Genomic DNA, 18,592 nt, shown 5'->3' on the forward strand with positions numbered 1-18,592 from the left:
CACTGGGCCACCTCTCCAGATGGTCTTCTTGATTGGTTGTTGGTTGAGTCTAAGGTTGCAGAACCTTTTGATAGAGAAGATCAACTATATGTGTATATTTGTATGGCACATGTTTGTATATAATACATATGGTCTGTGATAAACACTTATAGTGTGCGCATATACACTTATTATATCTAATGTATACAAATACATTACATACAGATACAATAAACATATTGCTATGCATAAAACTATATTCTTACATATAACTTGTTAAATATGTAAGTAAGTAATATAATTTTCTATGTATCGAAATTAGCTTGCTCAACACCTACAATCTTTGCACTGGCTTCTCACTAACGCCATCTTGACTCATTAGTGTGTTGTTGGTACATGGAGGGGGGGCAGCTCATGGTTCCTAACCACACCATCACACTGTGCCACTGGGTGGATGTGCTATAAGGAAGTAACCAGACCTCTAAGAGGACGTTTAGAACATTGTCAGTGTTTCCTACAGTGACTGTCCCGGCCCACATGTCAGTGTGCACATGCAAGAATAGAGATCTGCAGGGTGAGTTCCTGGAAGGGGCACTGCTGATCCAAAAGGAGCGTGCATTTATAGTCCTAGGAAACACTGCCAAACTGCCCTTCTTAAAGCCTCTGCCAACTTACAGCCCTACCACAGCCATGAGCATTTTCCCACCCGTGCCCTACTGTCTGCCGTTGGCACACCTCATCTCTTAAACGCCCAGACCAGCACTTCTGCCACCACTGCCTTCATCTGTGTTATATATCGTTAGCTTAAAACGCTCTTCTGCTCTTGTTCCCGAGGGAAAACCTTACCCACCCCACAAGCCCCAAACTAAGCGCCACCTCCTTTTTACTTCTTTCCCTGACTCCCTGAGCTCACAGGGTCCCTTTCATCTGGGATGCCACACCTGCGTGGGTATAATTCTTTTATAGAATTGACTGAGGTCCTGCCGTGCAGCTGGAATGCCCTCCCATAACCATAAACCAGATGCTCTTGTCTGGGTCTTGAGCAGGCTGCCCTGCATCCTGACTGCCCGTCAGCATGGTGGTGCCTCCCGGCCTTTGCCCTTGAGGGTCTGGTTCTGTGGATCTCACCCTCGCCTGTCTAGGCCTATCTTGTTGCTTCTCCCGGATCTCTCTATTCCAAGTCGTTTCTTGGAAGAGGCCTTTGCTGTCTACCTACTTTGCCTCAAGTCCATTTCTTACATCAGCATTTCTCTGTCTTCCTAACTCCTCTCACAGGCTGAAGTAACCCTGTATGATTCAAGTGTGGATACATTGATTTTGTTTCCTGCCTCTTGTCTCTGCACAGCCATGAGCGCATCTCCCTGAGATACGAACCCTGCTTTTCTTTAGCACTGTTTCCACCCAACCTGCACCACCCATCCAAGCGGTGCCTAGACGGGCATTGACTCCCTCCTTTGGTTCTACAGAAGAGGAACCTGGCGTTTCAAAGGCGAGGTAGGCAGTTCAAGATCCCACAGCTACTAACAAACGCAGCTAGGATTGGAATCGCTCTGAACTTCCAAGCCAACCGTATCATTTCTACATCAGTCCTCGCTCGCCGCATTGCCACCTCCCACCCTCCTCAAAGACTACTCGTCTCCAGCACTAGGGTCCCCGGCTGCACGTCAGAGGCCCTCCCCTGGAGGCTCGCCTGCTCTGGGGAGATGTCACCCTCCCCGCCCCCTGTCAGTCAGGCGGAGGGGGCGGCGCGGCCACCAGGGGGGAGTGCTGAGCTCAGAGCTGCCGCAGCGCCGGAGCAGGAGCCGGAGCGGAGCCGGAGCGCGCGAGTAGCATCCTTGGTGGCAGAGCACCCAAGGCCGGAGCACTGCTGCGCTCCAGCTCAGGGAGGGTGACTCAAGAGCCTGACCACGGCAGGACCCCACTGGCCCCGAGTCCATCCATACCCAGCGTAGCCCAGCCCCGCGCATCTGCTCGCAGTAGCAGCCGCTGCGGCCACCACAGCTCCATCCCCCAGCCCGGCCCCGAAACCCAGGTGAGGCTCCGGAAAGAGCACCGAACTGGGGATCCAGGGGGATCTGGGGTAAGGTGAGGAGCGGGATGGAGATTGCCCTGGGAGAAACGTGGGCACAGAAAAGGAAAGCGCTAAGCGGGCGCGGGCAGGTGCACTGCAGGATGCGCGTCTGTCCTCTCTGATTGCTACAGTCTGGGTGGACGTGCGGACGTGCGTCCGTGCCCGTGTGCCGGAGTGTCCATGCGCTTCTAAACGCCCCGTGTTCTGTGTGTGTGCACGTGAGCATGTCCGTGGTGTGTGTTTGTATGCAGAGCGTGTGACTGTTGTGTGTACAGACAGGCCCCGGTGTTCGCGCCGAGCCTAGCTTCCGGTTCTGCGGGCCTGCAGGTTGCAGATCTCCGGATAACTGAGGTGCTGGCCCCTCCCCGCATCCCGGGGTTTCAAGGACGCTAGGACTCGCCGCAGCATAGCTCTGAGGCCTAGACCTGGGGAGTGGAGAGGGTAGGAGGGGGCTCCCGGCCCAGAAGCGCGCCAAGTCTGAGGAAGGGAGGGAGGGGGCACCAGGTCCCCCGGGAGGGCCCGAGTGAGGGTGCAGAGCCAGCGCCCCGGCACTTGTGTGTTCGCCCTCCCCAGGCCGCCAGGATGGACGTGTTCATGAAGGGCCTGTCCATGGCCAAGGAGGGCGTTGTGGCTGCAGCTGAGAAAACCAAGCAGGGGGTCACCGAGGCAGCAGAGAAGACCAAGGAAGGCGTCCTCTATGTCGGTGGGCAAGGGGCTGCAGGGCTGGGTATCTTCTGAGGGTACCAGAAAGGGTCCTCAGAGTGATTGCGGGGTCTGGGCATGAGAATATGAGTCAGCAGATGGGCGAGGTCAGTAGGGGTCACTGGGGACACAGCCAGTCCATGGAATTGGGAGGTGGGAATGGGATGGGAGCTGGTGGAGATGATGTTCAAATGAAAGACCAGGGACCAAGGTGGTGAGCTCTCCAGGGTTTCCTTTTTCTTACCCCGTCATCACTATTAATAGTGACCTGATGGGGAACCTTTACTTGAGGCCAAGTGCAATGAAATGCTATAGCATCTAACATTCTTGGGCTAGTCTACAGATCAGCGACTCTGGGGCCCTCTGTTCACCACTCTGCCCAAGGTCACACAGCTGGTAAAGCCAGAAGCCCGGGTATAAATCCCGCTGGAAAGCCCCACTTTCCTGGTTATTGGCGGGCTCTCTCCAGCTACCAGCCCCCGCCCCCCCCCCCACACACACACACTCACAGCCTGTGGTTTTACCTTGGCAGTCTCTCCAGTTCATCCTCCCAGCAGCTGCCAGCTGGTATCAGGACAAAGGTCGGGAGGTTAATATCTCTCACCCAAAGTGTGAAAGGGGAGTTTGTAAGGGTTATGCATATAACCCTTAGAAAAGGGCTGGAAATGGAAGCTCACCCCTTGTTTCGGGGCTCAGATCATAGGTTAGGGCTTGCTCTTGTGGAAAAGAGCTGGATGTTTTGCCCAAGGTCATTTGCAGGCTTGGATTGTGACCACTAAAAGCATACTGTGTCTCGAGCGAGCGTTGTGTGGATGCTGAGAGGACAATGGAGTCGGAGCCCTGATCTCCTCATGGCAAGGCGCAGCATTTCAGGGGCAGGATCTGACATGGAGCAGCAAGTGTGGGGATCATTTGGGGGAAGAGAGCAAAAAGGGGAGCTACTGTCAGGTGGTGCGCAGGATCAGCCCTGCACCTTACTTAAGGGTCCTGGGAAGGCAGAGAGGCAGGATGCAAAGAACCATAGAATGGGCGGAAAAGCTCTTGCTGGAAGAGCTCAGATGGGCAGTCAAGAACCAATCCGTAAGAAGGCCACATAGGCCAGGCTGAAGCATCCTTGTGATTGCTGTTAGAGGCTACAAGTGAGAGACTGACATGATCTGACTAGTTCAGAATAGTTCCTTGGACCTTTGGGGACCAAGCAAATTGCAGGGAGGCCAGGACGCATTGCCACCTGAGACAAGAGCAGTAGTAATTAAGCCCAGCAGAAGAGTGTCTTGAGCTCACATCGGCCTAGCAATGCCAGGGCCTCCCTTCTTTACCTGTCTCTCCTTCCTATCCTTCCTTAAACCCCAGGACCACATTATTGACTCTGCTCATAGGCTCGGCCTCTCCCGGCTGTGGTGTCTCCCCCCAGTAGGTGCTTTCTTCCTTCCTCCCGTGCCCAAGGGAACCTCTGTGTTATGGCCTCTGCTCCTAGTGCCTGGCATGATGCGTCCATCATGTCTACCTCCGCCTACATTCCCAGCATGGCTTTTACCATACATACCTGGTCCTCAGGTAGAGTCCTGCCTGCCTGCTTTTGGGTTCTTCCTCCCTAATCTCTTTTTAGAATACCCACGTGTTCCCCATTTCTCAAGGCCTAGGCATTGTCCCCACCTCTTGCAGTCCCTTGGAGTCTAAATATCCTCTCCCTACTAATTAAGGACAGAGAGCGAGCCATTGGCCCAGGCTTTGCACATAAAATGTGCAGACAATCTGTTGGTGAGTGAATGAATAGCATGCAGGCAGACTCCTGTCCCTTGGGCCTCCAGAGTCTTGTTGGCCTCGCCTTTTCCTCTAGCCAGCTTAGATTCATCCCCTCTGTGGTGGCCTTAGCCTAGCCTTTGGTTGCTAAATCTTCACACAACAGATTCCCCAAGCCCTGGAGGATACATACATTGTGGTCAGAATGTCTTGCCTCTTCCAATGCTACCCAACCATCCTGGTGAAGACACAGCCAATGGCATGAGTGCCTTCTGCAATCTGAACCTCACCTTTAGACTCACCTGCACCTAACACTCTCCACTTTAGCCAGAGGAAGAGCTGGCCCTTTGTTTGGAAGAGACAGACTAGCAGAAGTGCAGCAGGGGCCAGGGCATGGGGCAAGAGCATGGCCATTCTTCCCAGCATCACTACCTCCCATACTGGGCTACACCGTAGCTGGGAACAGTTTCAAGTCGGCCTTGGATGCTCACCCAGCCACTAACTGCAGGGCCCTTACTGTGCTTCTGTTTTCCAACTATGAAGAAAGAACAACACCCCACCCACCATCACAGCCCAAATGGTAAACTAAGAGACGCTAAGAGCTTTACCCTGGTACTCAGTCGGCCGCTGGCCTCCACTGGTGGGGTGTGGGTACTGGGATAGGGAACCAGAGACCTAAGGAAGTATGTATAGGGACTGAGTGTAGTTAGCATGGGGGTGAGAGATGTGGGATGGATGGGGTTCATGGAAGGGTTCAGGGGACTCATTGCTACCTGGGTCCTCTGCTTACTGCCTAGCCCCAGTGTTAGGTTGGAATCTTTGTTCCATATGTTCTTCTTTCTTCCCCATAGGAAGCAAGACCAAAGAGGGAGTGGTACAAGGTGTGGCCTCAGGTACCAGACCAGTACTAATGCTTTATGGGGGGTGAGGGGCATGGGGACTACTGAGGCTTCTGTTTGGGGTTGCCCCTGGAGAGGGAAGACTCTGGGACACTATGTGGGGGGCGGGGACCTGGCACTGAACCTTTTTCCCAAACCCCTCTCTACTCCAGTGGCTGAGAAAACCAAGGAGCAGGCATCGCATCTGGGAGGAGCTGTGTTCTCTGGGGCTGGGAACATTGCAGCAGCCACGGGCCTGGTGAAGAAGGAAGAGTTCCCCACAGACCTGAAGGCAAGTGCCTACCCCCACCCCAACCCCACAACATGTCACACATATCAGGCTGGCACACACATCTGCCACCATCCACTCCACCTTCACTTCCCCAGACTGGGGCACAAGCTTGCTTGCCTCCCTTCCTACAAGTCTGTATACACTCAGCTAAAAATGAAGCTGTGGGGAGGTGTCTATAGATCCTGTGAAGGGATCCCTGTCAGTGCATAGCTCACTTAGCAGCATGACCTTAGATATTCCCAACCACATCTGCACACACCTATGCTTGCTCTTTTCATTGGCTGACTGTCCCTATCAGTGAAGGTTTGTCCCTCGTAGCTCCACAGTGGGCTCTGTGCATGCTACCGAGGCATTGAGAGCCCAGTGCAAAGCCATCCAGTATGTATGATGATATCAGATGGGGCATGTGTGTGCGGTGAAGAAAAAAACACTGGGGGGGGGGGGCGAGGGAGGGCACACACTGTGACAGGTCTTCTTGAGCCATGAGAGGTTTCCTGGGAGGTGCCATTTGAAGAGACACAGCCCTGAGATGTCCCAGAATGGTATCCCAAGAGGTTTTGAACAGGAAGCACAAAGGTCCTGGGGCAGAAGTTAGAAGATGAAGTATACAAGGGACCTTAGTGCTGCAGTTCCAGAGACCACATCTTGTGAGCTCCTGAGATAGAAATTCTGACCTGCAGACCGAGATCAGGACGGCAGCGAACACAGGGCCTGCCAGGGCTATACAGGGCCTGCCAGGGCTATATGAGGCTCCGTCTATGGGACTAGAGAGGTGGCTCAGCAGTTAAAACCTCTTGTTGCTCTTGCAGAGTAAAGTTCCCATCATCCACACTGTAGCTCACAGCCATCTACAACTCCAGTTCCAAAGGACCGAGTGTCTTCTTCTTTCCTCTTTAGGCACCAGGCATGCACATGGTACACAGATGTACATGTGTCACACACAGACACACATGAGTAGCAAGCACTCACACACATAAAACTTTTAAAAATCTTTTAAAAAATAGGTATAGAATAGAGTTTATTCAAGAGTGGGAGGGAGATGGAGGGGGAGCAAGAGCAAGAGGAGAGAGCAAGAGTGCAAAATAAATCTCTTTTTAAAGGTTGCTTTAATGCTCCCCCCCCCCCAAGACAGACACTTTAGAAAGCGATTTCCTAATGAAGCCAGCGGCCAGTTCAAGACACAAAATGCCTCCAGCATTCTTGCACTCTGCTGCCTTTAAAGACTCTTACCCTATCCAGGACTGCACGTGGCAGTGGAACATGCCTGGTTCATGGAGGGAGTGCCTCCCAAGCATTTGCATCGTGTGTAATCACTTAGCTTCCTTCTGCTGAGGCCCTGCCTACCCCACCCACTCACCACAGTCCAGGGGTCCCTGCTTCCAACCTCCATCATTGCAAACTGTTTGGGTGCTCATCAATGTCATGTGCATGTCACCGAGAGGAGTGTGCGCTCCTCTACATTCTGTTTGTCCTACTCTACAGCGTGACTTCTAAGACTGCCACTGTCTGAGAATGGCGATTCTCCATTCCTGCTGGGCCATGCTCCACTGTGGTTAGGCCCAGAGCATTCTACTCTCCTGCTGTGTTCATTTCCAAACAAACGGCTCCAGTTGGGGGTTATTTGTGGGCAGGGATGCTGAAGATTGAGCCTAAGATCTTCAGCATGCCAGACACACATTCTAGCCTGAAACTATACCTTCAAGGCCTGGAGCTGGGACTTTGAACACTGTGTCTTTCCTGGGTTCCCATCACAACTGGGTAACTTGGGACAAAGCGACGTTTGTTATTGCTTTGGTCATCTCCACAGAGAGAGGAATGAGCCCCCATGCTCATTTACGGGAGATGCAAAGCTCTGTGCCCACAGAAGCAGCAGTAGACAATACTCCAAGGGGCTAAGGCAATGGGCAGTGCCAACTTCTCAGTACCACAGCTCCAGGGTCCTCCTAGTCACGTGCCAGCCCAACGTGTGGTCTTCTACAGCCATGAATACACCCCAAGTTATCCTGTGTTTACATATATGTGCTGATCTGCAGGCGGCCAGCCATGTGTCTAGCAGACCTCCACATGCGTGCTCATTGGTCTGTGCCCATCTGGGCAGCAGATGCAGGGGGGAGGGGAAGAGTCTTAGCTCACACATCCAAGCAACACCATGAGCTGTTGCTTCCAGCTTATCTTAAAATAGCTACAGTGAAGAAATCAGGCCAAGCTCAGCCCTGGGGGAGGGAGGGATGGGTGGAGGCAGTGGAGGGAACCGCACAGAGCCCCTTTCCAGCCCCATACCTGAGACTCCAGTTCCCTTCAGCCCTGGAGGGGAGCTACCAGAGTTCTCTCCTGGGTCCTATAGTCAGTCCAGCAGCTTGTGCCTAAAGGGAAGAGCCCTGTGCTGTCTCCCCATCTCTCCAGTCTCAGTGATAGGGGTAGAGACTGTCAGGTGGTGGCCTGAGCCCCTCAGAGCTCTCTCTCCACTCTCTCCACTCCAGCTTCCCCTGATGATTGGCTGGGAATTCACTGTTCACAGGTCCCTCTCACCTCTCCCTTCTAAGACCTCCAAATAAACAACTCACCTAACCATACCTGGCACTGCCAAGCCACCCTAGAGATCCCACGCTTCCAAGCAACCAGTAGCACATCATCATGGAATTTCTTTAAGGGCTCTCCAGCTGCCCACCCAGCCCTGCCTTTCTCTGTTCACAGCCAGAGGAGGTGGCCCAAGAAGCCGCTGAGGAGCCCCTGATTGAGCCTCTGATGGAACCAGAAGGGGAAAGTTATGAGGACTCACCCCAGGTGAGAGGGCTGCAGGGCTGGGGTAGAGGCGCCCCTGAAGACTTGAAGCCACCCCTAGCTAGGTGGGTGGTCCCTAGCATAATAAAGCTAGGCGGTGGGGGAAGGGCTTCAATAACTCAGGGTCCAGGAGGCAGAAGAAGGGAGTGGAGGGCAGATGGCAGATGGTGCCTAACGCCAGGCCCCCAGGCACAACTGCCTTGGACTGTCTCAGCTGGCCCCAACTCCATGTTTCTCCCTGCCCAGGGGGTGGGACAAACATTGTTCCTCCTTGATGGGGAGGGATGTGGGCAGGCTACCCTTGACCTCTCAGTCTCCAACCCTTCCTTTGATGCAGGAGGAATATCAGGAATACGAGCCAGAGGCGTAAGGGGTCCAGGAGGGCCTCGCACCAGCAGCACAATTCCTTCTGTCCCTGTCCCTGCCCCATCTCTCTCCCTCCCCACCCCCCACCCCTCCACCCCCCAGAGCCAGGGCTGTCCTTCTACCTTTTCCCCCAAAAAACACGAGATCTTCCTTCGGCTCTGAGGCACTTCCTCGGGGCCTGTGTTAGTGTCTGCCCTGCCCTTCCGTCTTTCCTACTTGCCCGCGTTCATCCCTGAGGTGTGGACTGGAGTCGGGCAGAGAGGTCCGGCTGGGAGCCCCGCCCTACCAGTGTTGCCCCTCACCCTCCATTTGGTCCAGTGTCTGCTCGGATGTAGCATGTTCTATGTATTTTTAAACCAAGATGGGAAAACTATGGCTCCTTCCCCATCCTAACAGAGGTTCTCCAAGGGGCTCCCCCAGCAGCCCCACTTCGACCCCTAAAATGTTTTTGTTTTGTTCTGTTTTGTTTTTAACCCAAACCAGGAGCCAGGTCGTGCCATGCCCCCTCCCTCAGCCCGCTCGGTCCGAGCGCGGGCGTCGTTTGTTGTGATTGTGGCATGGAGAGTCCCCCCAACCCACCGTGTGAGCGTGTCCCGGGGTGGGCGGCCAAGCCGCTCCCCAGTGTGTCCATGAATAAAGCCAATCTGTCTGTAGCTGGCGCCGCCTAGGCAGGACTGGGCTTCTGGGCCCCAGACTGCCCCTTCGTTCCTTGAACTCTGACACACTAAACCCAGGTACAACGCTAGCTACCTGGGATCTCAGCTTCTCCATCTCCACACTGGCCCAGGACCCAGAGGGTGACTGCCCCCACCACCACCCACACTGAGATTGAAGTTGACTGGGAGGTGGGAAGTTAGCATCAGGCGCCACCTCCTGACAGGAATGGGAGTGCAGGACCAAAAGAAGCAACGACCGCACGGGCATCATGAATACGCATGCACGCGCGAGAACCGGCGCCAGTCTCTACGCGCGAGCTCGCATGTCAGCACCAAGGCCAGAGCGCACTTGCAGACTTGCGCTCTTTGGCCCGGTTGCTGACGCGCCGCAGAAAGAAGTCCTTAACCGTTGTCAGACCCCTCCCACTCCAGTCCTGTCCACACTCATTTACTCACACCCGCCCAACGCAAGCAAAACCGATGGCGGCAGGCCCAGGAAAGGGCAGAGCTCCCGGTAGGCGGTACTCTCCTCTTACTGAAAGTTTGAGATTTCAGCTGGAGTAGGAGAGGGTCTGCAGAATACTGGGAAGCCTGCCAGACACCGGGAGCACACCACGATCAGCACTAGGGGGCTCCCGCGGACTCAGAGTAAGATGGGGAACCTCGATAAGATCCGCAATGCGTGGAGGTTCCGCCTCTGCAAGTAGGAAAACGCCTTTATTGGCACAGGGTCCGCCCCAGTCTGCGCAGCGTTTCCAATTGCAGGTGGTCAGGTCTGCGTTCCCTGCGCAAGAGCCATATTCTGGTTTCCTGCAGAGAAGCCCCCCTGAACATCGTCTTGAATCAGCTTACTCCATTCAGTCATCCTCTTTCCCGTCGTTGGCGGAACAATGGCAAGTCTGGGAAAGCCATTAACCCTACAAGAGACCAATGTGTTCTGGTCACCTGGGCTTTCACGTCTGGTAGCAGAAAGCAGCTAACAGATGACCGTGTGAAACAAACCGGTGGGCTTGGATGAGTGAGAGAGATAGGAGCTAGAAGCCCTTTTCGGCTCAATTACCACACTACCTACAACCCGCTGCCTTCCGGCTGAATTTTGGCTTAGATACAGTTAATTTACCAGCACTATATATTTTTCTAAGTTTGAATACCCTTGGATTGTGCACACCTTTTCCATTTGGTCACCAGCCCTGACTGCCCTGAGAAATGTCAAAAGCCCACACTGAGTCCTATGCTTGACTCCAAAGGCCAAGACCTTTGGAATTTCCAAAACCTGTTTTCTCTAGCCTTCAACAGGCTACCTGGCCAGGCCTGATTGCTGAGAAATGTCAAAAGCCCACAGAGTCCTATGCTTGACTCCAAAGGCCAAGACCTTTGGAATTTCCAAAACCTGTTTTCTCTAGCTTCAAAAAGAGACAAATGGAAAAATATGGATGACAGGCAAAGGTAAAAACAGAAAGGTTTTATTACACCTAGCCCCTGCACGTGTGTGTGTGTGTGTGTGTATGTATGTATGAGAGAGAGAGAGAGAGAGAAGAGAAAGCGCTGATATCTGTAAACCAGCACCTGAATTTCCTTATTTATTTATTGGCTCTCCTGTTATCTCCAGCCCCTGGTCCCCATTTTTAGATGTCAAAACTAGGTTTACCATCTGGCCTGTGAAAAGATTTATCTCCTCCTTTCTACTTGCCAAATCCTACACCTGGCCCCACTGAGAATGGTTCTGCTTAGAGACCAACATTCTCACCTGCCAGAGTCACTTTAAATGCATTCCGGGCACAAGTCCAGAAGTGTCAGCAGAAGATGCCAGCCGATGTCTAATGGTGTGTGTGTGTGTGTGTGTGTGTGTGTGTGGTGTGGTGTGTATCCTGCTCATGGGGTCTGAGCCATTTCCCGAGTTCTGGCTGTATCCCACATCCTTGGGATCTTACTTATCTTCACTAATTTCACTCAAAACCGCTCTCTTTTTTTCCCTCCGCTAGCCCCACTCGCTTCTGCCTAAAGAGTTATTTATTTATTTTAAGTATATTAACACACTGTAGCTGTCTTCAAACACACCAGAAGAGGGCGTCAGATCTCATAGGGATGATTGTGAGCCACCATGTGGTTGCTGGGAGTTGAACTCAGGACCTCCAGAAGAGCAGTCAGTGCTCTTAACCGCTGAGCCATCTCTCCAGCCCTTAAAACCACTCTTAATACGTCATTGCTGCAACCTCAACTCCAGTGGGAGAATAGGAGTTGGAGAGGCAGGCTACCTGGCCAGGCCTGATTGCTGAGAAATGTCAAAAGCCCACACTGAGTCCTATGCTTGACTCCAAAGGCCAAGACCTTTGGAATTTCCAAAACCTGTTTTCTCTAGCTTCAAAAAGAGACAAATGGAAAAATATGGATGACAGGCAAAGGTAGAAACAGAAAGGTAGAATGACAGACATGTTCAGTACCTCGGAGACTGTAGTGACACTGTGCCTGTTGAGCCGTCTGTGAGGACTGTCCCAGTGATATGGATGTACATGTGTGCTACGCTCGTATATCTGCTCAGGGTGTTGTCCACACGTGTTGGGTGCACCGTGCTCTGGTCTTACAATTGAGGGCTGTCGGGAAACCCCGGCATTCTGACAGCTCAAATCCCAGGGATCACAAAGTGGTCAATAATGTCAGGTGTGGGGTTGAGCCAGGAGGATGGTGAGTTTAAGGCGAGCCTGTGCTACACAGCAAGACCCTGACCATCTCAAAAAAGAAAAGAAAGGGAAAGAGGATAAAGATAAATCCAAGCTTTAGGAGAAACACCAAAGGGTGTGGTTGAAGTCTGCAGGCGATGGCGATGTGCAACATTGAAAGGCAAGTCACTGAGCAGTGAGGAGGGTGCTTACTGCCAAGCCTGAGTTTGATCCCTGGAACTCAACACAGTTGGTGAAAACCAAAGTCAGAAAACTGTTTTCTGGCCTCCATGAATGTGTCTCCTTACCTACAAATGTAATAAATGTAAAAAAAAAAAAAAAGTCATAAAATTAAAAAAAAAATAAGTTGGCCAGGTCAAGTGTCTGAGGCAGAGCTGAAACTTGAATGAAAGGATGCTCCAGGAGGCTATCTTCTGGAAAGAGTGGATGTTACAGGTAGGGTGTGCCCGTCAGGGGGCTGAGACCTGCCAGGCATCCCCAGCTTCCCTGAATTCCCTGAAGTACCCAGCCTCCCCCTGATGGTCCTGGCTTTCTCTCTCTCTCTCTCTCTCTCTCTCTCTCTCTCTCTCTTTCTCTCTCTCTTTCTCTCTCTCTGTTTGCCTCCATTCTCTCCCCCTAAGCATCTGCTCTTGGCTCTGCCGCTGTGTGGAAGTGTGGAAGTGAAACCCTCTCTCTCCTGAGATTTCCCATCGCTCCGAAGCCATTTCCTCATGGCTGCCTCACCATGTTTGTCCACATCAGCACTCCGCAGACTCCTGCTGAGCAGCAAGCTGGAAAACCACCTCGGTCCCCTAATGAAGGGCTAGGGGCTGTCCCCATGCCCTTATCATGCCGTTTGTCTGTCTCCCCACCCCCACCCCCCAGCCCCAGTGATGTGGTTTCAGGGATTTCTCTGGAACTTTATTTTTGTTTTCTCCCTTTCCCTATTTTTAGCTCTCTCCCCTCCGAACCATCTCTGCATCCATCCCGTTGCCTAGAAACAGACTCCTGGGCTGAGGGTGGGGGAAGGCCAGACACAGCCCAGGCAGGGGGAAAGGAAGAGATGTCACCCACTCCCTGTTCAGCGCCGCCCCCAGGCTTCCAGAAGCCCACTCTGCCTCTGCCCAGCACCCATGGATGTTTGTTAACTGGCAAAGAAAAGTGTGAAAAACAGTAGCAGGCCTTTGTGGAGTCCCCCATAGCTTTGAAAGGGCAGGGTGGTGATTTCACTCAAGTTTCCCAATAGCTTTAGCAGAGGCCTGCAGTTATTTTGTTTTCTTTCAATATACGTTTTAAAAAACAAAAAACAAAATTGAGGTTTCTGGAAGGAAAGTCTCCAAGGCCGAGCATTTTCCAGGGAAACTCCATGCTGTGGATTTATTGGTCTTAGAATATTGGTCTTTGACAATGAAAGATTTGAAGGCACAGATATTTCTATAATCCATTAATTACAAGGAAATTAAAATTTAACAATCTTGCATGTACCATTCTCCATAAGCCTTGCCTCTCAGTGTCCTGGCCCTGGCCCAACTATGCCACACCACGGTATGCCTTTCATATCTCATCATACCCTCCAGGGCCACGCCCCTCGCCTTTCCCATGGCTACACATCACCTCACATACCCCACCCACCGCATTTCCACCAGGTCAGCCGCTCAGTCCTTACCTTCCACCGGCCTGAGCTTTTGCCCTGTGTCTATCACATCACCAACAGTGTGATATTGGCCAGCTCATACGAGCGCTCAGAACTTTGGTTTCCTCTGCTTCCGTGTGAGGGTGTCCATTTCCACCCCCAGATTAAAAGGTGCTTTATAAACTGCAGAGAGAGGGCAGTTAACTGTGAGTGATCAATTAGAATACTTAATGTTGGTGTTATTTTATTAGGGCTATAGGATGGGGGAAGGGAGCCAAAATGAGCTCCGGAATTAGCCAGAGAGCTCCTGGCCTATTTCCAAACAAAAGGAGCCACATTTCCTGGATAAGGAGTACGGCTTCCAGAGAAGCCCTTTTACACTGTGTCTACTTCTTAAGGACTCTGCCCCCTACCATCCCCCAACCTGCTCCCTGTTTCCCACAACACCAAGGCCCACCTCCTGCCTTCCAAATAGACTCTCTGGGCAGAAATGGGAGGGGTTATCAAGGAGCAGCTGGGCCATGATTCAGCCTGAGTCACCCGTCCAAATCCTGGGCCACCCCAGCCTTCAGCTGCTGGGGGTGGAGAGTTGCAGAGAGGTAGGGAAAGGGTCTGTGTGGGCATCAGATTGCGATTTTTCTCTCTTTCAGTACTGGACATCAAACCCAGGACCTTGCATATGCGAACCAAGTATTCTGCAGCTGCATTACAACCTCAGCTCGGGTGTTTGTTTGTTTGTTTACTTTACACAACCTCGGTCCATTGCTGATATCCTAGTCCACGCTAGCCTCAATCCTGCTCGATCCCAGAGCTCTCAATCCTCCTGCCTCCTGAATAGCTGAGATTGCATGCCTCTGCCACCATGCCCAGCTTGTTGGCTCACGACTCTTGAGGCAGCACAGTGAGGGCCTGGGAGCAAGGGGGTCAGGGGTCTTGTCAGGTGTGAGTTGTCTGGGCTAAGTTGGGGGGGGCTGCACAAACATGGGTGCTGCAGGTGTATCTGTAAAGCCACTATAACTCCCTGTCCCTCTGCTCACTGTGTGAGCCTGGTTATTTTTCTCATCTGTCTAAGTGGGTCTAATAATTCTCCATCTCCGTTGGCTTTCCTTAAGAATTGAATAAGATGAGGGAACAACTATGGAACACCTAGTGAGCACCACCATTGTCATGAGGGTGGGGAGCACGGTGTGCAGCCGGAGAGGCATGGAGCCTGAAGGAATCTGTGGTCTGGGTGATGACTTTTCTTTTTTAATTTTTTTAAAAAGATTTATTTATTTATTACATGTAAGTACACTGTAGCTGTCTTCAGACACTCCAGAAGAGGGCGCCAGATCTCGTTACGGATGGTTGTGAGCCACCATATGGTTGCTGGGATTAGAACTCTGGACCTTCGGAAGAGCAGTCGGGTGCTCTTACCCACTGAGCCATCTCACCAGCCCGGGTGATGAGCATGTGGACATGAGCTGTGCACATCTCTCTGAAGCACTGAACTGCGTACAAGAATAGTGCCCAAAGATGGCTCTGGGAGCTACTACACACCATAGTTCTAACTCTAACACATAACACACATCACATGCACACACATGCACACACACACATGTGCATACACACATGCACATATAACACACATACACCACACATCTACACCACACAAATGCACACACATGTACACATATACATATATACATGAATACACCTGCACACACACATACATGCACACAGATATACATGCACACATACACATACATGCACACACATATACATGAACACATACATACATGCACACACACCATCCCTGGAGGTTTTGATTTGCTAAAAAGCTGATCTTCAGCCTAGGTGATATAGCTCGTGCACAGGCAAAGGGGACAGAAACTACAGGTGTTATTAACTGCCCACCTCAAAGCTTTTCCAAAGCTTTCACTTCAAACAAAACTGGGATGGGGTTATCTGGCTAGAGCCCAGGAGTGGGTGGCCTTGGGTGTGAAACACAACTGTGTCTGAAATAGGCATGAACATGATATGGACACGGCAGAGGAGGAAGGGAGAGCATGAGACACACGTCATGTCGTTTGTGAGCATGTGCACACAGGCACTCAGGGTGGCACTGGGGGCCGGTTGCTGCCTCTGCTCTGATACAGTCTGCTTGTCTCCATGGCGCCGGTTGCCACACACACTCTCTTCTCAGAAAGTCATCTCTGGGATTGTTTATTCCACCCCCAGCCTGGGCACCCGCCAAGGAGCTGCAGGCACCTGTTTATCTTCTGGTGCATACGAATGTGGATGGCTCCCCAGCAGCAGTCCAACCTGAGGTATAAGCACATTCGAGAGTGCACACACACTCCACATGGGTGTGGCGGACCATGCAGGTTGGATACAAGGAGCCCAAGTTCCAGGCCTTGGTAGACTCTCCATAAAGGGGCACACATAACTTTCCAGGAGGCTTTAGGTAGGCAAGTCACCTAAAACTGTCAAGCTTGCTATTAACAAAGGTGTTCTCCACAAGATCTATACTCTGCTGGGCATTTGCATACCTCTGGAAGCTAAGTGTTATATACGGTAGCCTGAAGTTCAGAGACCTTGCGGTGACTGGCAAGGAACACTAGCACAGAGCACAAGAGTGGGGGTGGGGCACTGCTGCCACTGTTCTGCCTGTTTTCAGCTCCTCATCTGCTCCAGCAAGTGCCGATTGTCCAGAAATTTCAAAATATGTTCTTGTTAACAAGACTCTTTGGAACAGAAGCAGCCAGAGGATCCAGCAAGAGGACACAGATAGAAAGATGCCTTGACTGTGACCTCACAGCAGACCCTATTCAGACACGCCCACTAAGAGGACTCTCAACCATCTGCCACCTAAGTCTTTATCAAAGAGGCATACTCGTTCTGCTGGAACCATTTTGCCCGGGATGCCAGGGAAGAAACCACAGACCCACGAGCGCCTCCAAGCAGAAGGATTCTGGAGTAGACACTCACTCCATTTTCTAAGACTTCCCCACAGAACTAAGCTCCACTCAGCCACGGTGGCAGCTGGCTTAGCAACCTCACATTGGCTGGTTCTCCGGTCACCCTCTCACTTCCCTGCCAGTGCCCTAGCACCTCAAAAATGAGCTGCATACCCTCCATATTCACCTCAGGGCTCTCAGAGACACCCCAAGGGTCTGCGGCTCACTCTTCCCTCCAAACGCCTGCTCTCCCTTGCCGGCATTCTGTCGCTCCCTTCTGCTCTCTCCCTTCCCGTCTCAGTCTCCTCTGCCTCCGTGAAAGCTGCCACATTCATTTTTGTTCTTCTGTTCTCTCTTTTTCCCCTCTTATTATGACAAGGTCTTATGTAGCCCAGGCTGACCATAACCTCCTCTGAGTGGTGGAATTACAGGTGCATACCACCACACCTCTTTTTCTCTCTCAGGGTCCAGATTTCTTGGGAAAGATGTCTCCTTTCTCACTGTCCTTCCTTCCTCCCGTCTTCACAGCAGCCTTGTGGTCCTTGGGTGGTGCAAGGGCGTCCATGCTTGCCTGTTGGTTTAATACTTTTCCCGCCATGTGCTGACTCCCTCCCTACCACCTGTGTCCTCCACCATACCATCAGCTCTCAGTTGATGGGTTTCCTGTTGTGCCTCCAGCTGCCAAGCAGAAAGCTCAACTGTGAGCTCATATGTTAAGATAATCATCCCACAGGCATCTCCTTTCCCCAACATTCAGAATGTGTCCTTCATCCACAAGATGGAACCTCAGAGGACCAGCACAAGCGTCTCTCAACATCCAAGATCAAGACCACTTGACTTCCCCACAATAGGTAAGAGTCGCCTCCACTCCATCTTATCAAAGGCTTGCGGCTTCGTTTATAACCAGTCCTCACCTGAACCACTGCCACAGACTCTGCAATATATTTGGTTCTGCTCCAGGGTCATTCTGCCTCTGGGGAGACTGCTGTAAATCAAAGCTGGTTCTTGCCACTTTTGTGTGTCTCATGGACCTCCCAAGCCTCGATTCCTTCCTGCTTGCCAGAGAGCCAATAATACTCACCTTGAGGGGGCAGCTGGCGAACGGTGAAATGATGAATGTGGACCAGGGTTTGTAAATTCTGAAGCTAACTAAGGACACTCTTGGGCAGTGGAAGAACCATTTTCAGCACCAAGAAAATAGGAGAGCGACTCTTGCTGTGCGCTGTCCGTGGTCCTGAAAACGGGTCCGTGCTCTCCAACATAAATTCCATTGTTTTGAGTTTTTTTTTTTTTTTTTTTTTTTTTTTTTTTTTTTTTCCTGAGACAGGGTTTCTCTGTGTAGCCCTGGCTGCCCTGGCACTTTTGGAAACAACGTCTTGCTAGTTTTATTATATCAGTCTTGTCCAAGCTGATCAAGTACTCATTATATAGATCAGGCTGGCTCAGAACTCAGGATTACCGACCTCCTCTAGACACCTGAGTGCTGGGATTACAGGCAGTGTCGCTACTCCTGGCTTTTCCTGTGGATTTTAAATGTTCACTTGCCATCTAGATTTTCTTACTCTTATTAAGGTAAGGTAAACAGATAAGCAATGGTTACTAAAACATAAGCCCAAGTGTGGGGCTTCAGAAAGTGGCCTGTATAAATTTGCAACCCCAATTCGACCTACCAAGGAATGGTGTGACCACAAACAAGAAACTTACCCATATTTGAAAAAAAAAAAAAGTGCGTAGACTATTCACTTGGCCTGATTGGACATGGAAGCCATCGACACCTAAAAGTCAAATTTTAGCTCTGTGTCCCTGTCTAAGATTTTCAATTGCATTAGTAATCTAGCAAGTGGCTTCACAGTTCAGGCACAGGTATCTTTTTATCACTTCCAAGATATCACAGA

The 18,592-nt window shown here is 51.6% G+C and overlaps 1 protein-coding gene across 4 annotated transcripts; it reads left to right on the forward strand.

Moving 5' to 3' along the window:
- The first annotated feature begins 1,724 nt into the window (after window positions 1-1,724).
- Sncb (synuclein beta) lies at window positions 1,725-9,465 on the forward strand. Of its 4 annotated transcripts, XM_021180889.3 has the most exons (6): window positions 1,725-2,011; window positions 2,624-2,753; window positions 5,347-5,388; window positions 5,547-5,665; window positions 8,360-8,449; window positions 8,784-9,465. In XM_021180889.3, exons 2-6 carry the CDS (start codon window positions 2,633-2,635, stop codon window positions 8,814-8,816), a joined length of 405 nt encoding a protein of 134 aa, XP_021036548.1. In that variant the 5' UTR covers window positions 1,725-2,011; window positions 2,624-2,632; the 3' UTR covers window positions 8,817-9,465. The 4 variants fall into 4 exon arrangements, with proteins under 4 accessions (XP_021036548.1, XP_085687185.1, XP_029340877.2 ...); XM_085831059.1 differs by lacking the exons at window positions 8,360-8,449; window positions 8,784-9,465 and having other exon boundaries at window positions 1,728-2,011; window positions 5,547-5,890; XM_029485017.2 differs by lacking the exons at window positions 1,725-2,011; window positions 8,360-8,449; window positions 8,784-9,465 and adding an exon at window positions 2,266-2,401 and having other exon boundaries at window positions 5,547-5,890.
- The last annotated feature ends 9,127 nt before the right edge of the window (window positions 9,466-18,592 follow it).

The sequence above is a fragment of the Mus caroli genome, unplaced genomic scaffold, assembly GCF_978045245.1.
Source record: "Mus caroli unplaced genomic scaffold, Mus_caroli_1 scaffold_15, whole genome shotgun sequence".
Lineage (NCBI taxonomy): Eukaryota > Metazoa > Chordata > Mammalia > Rodentia > Muridae > Mus > Mus caroli.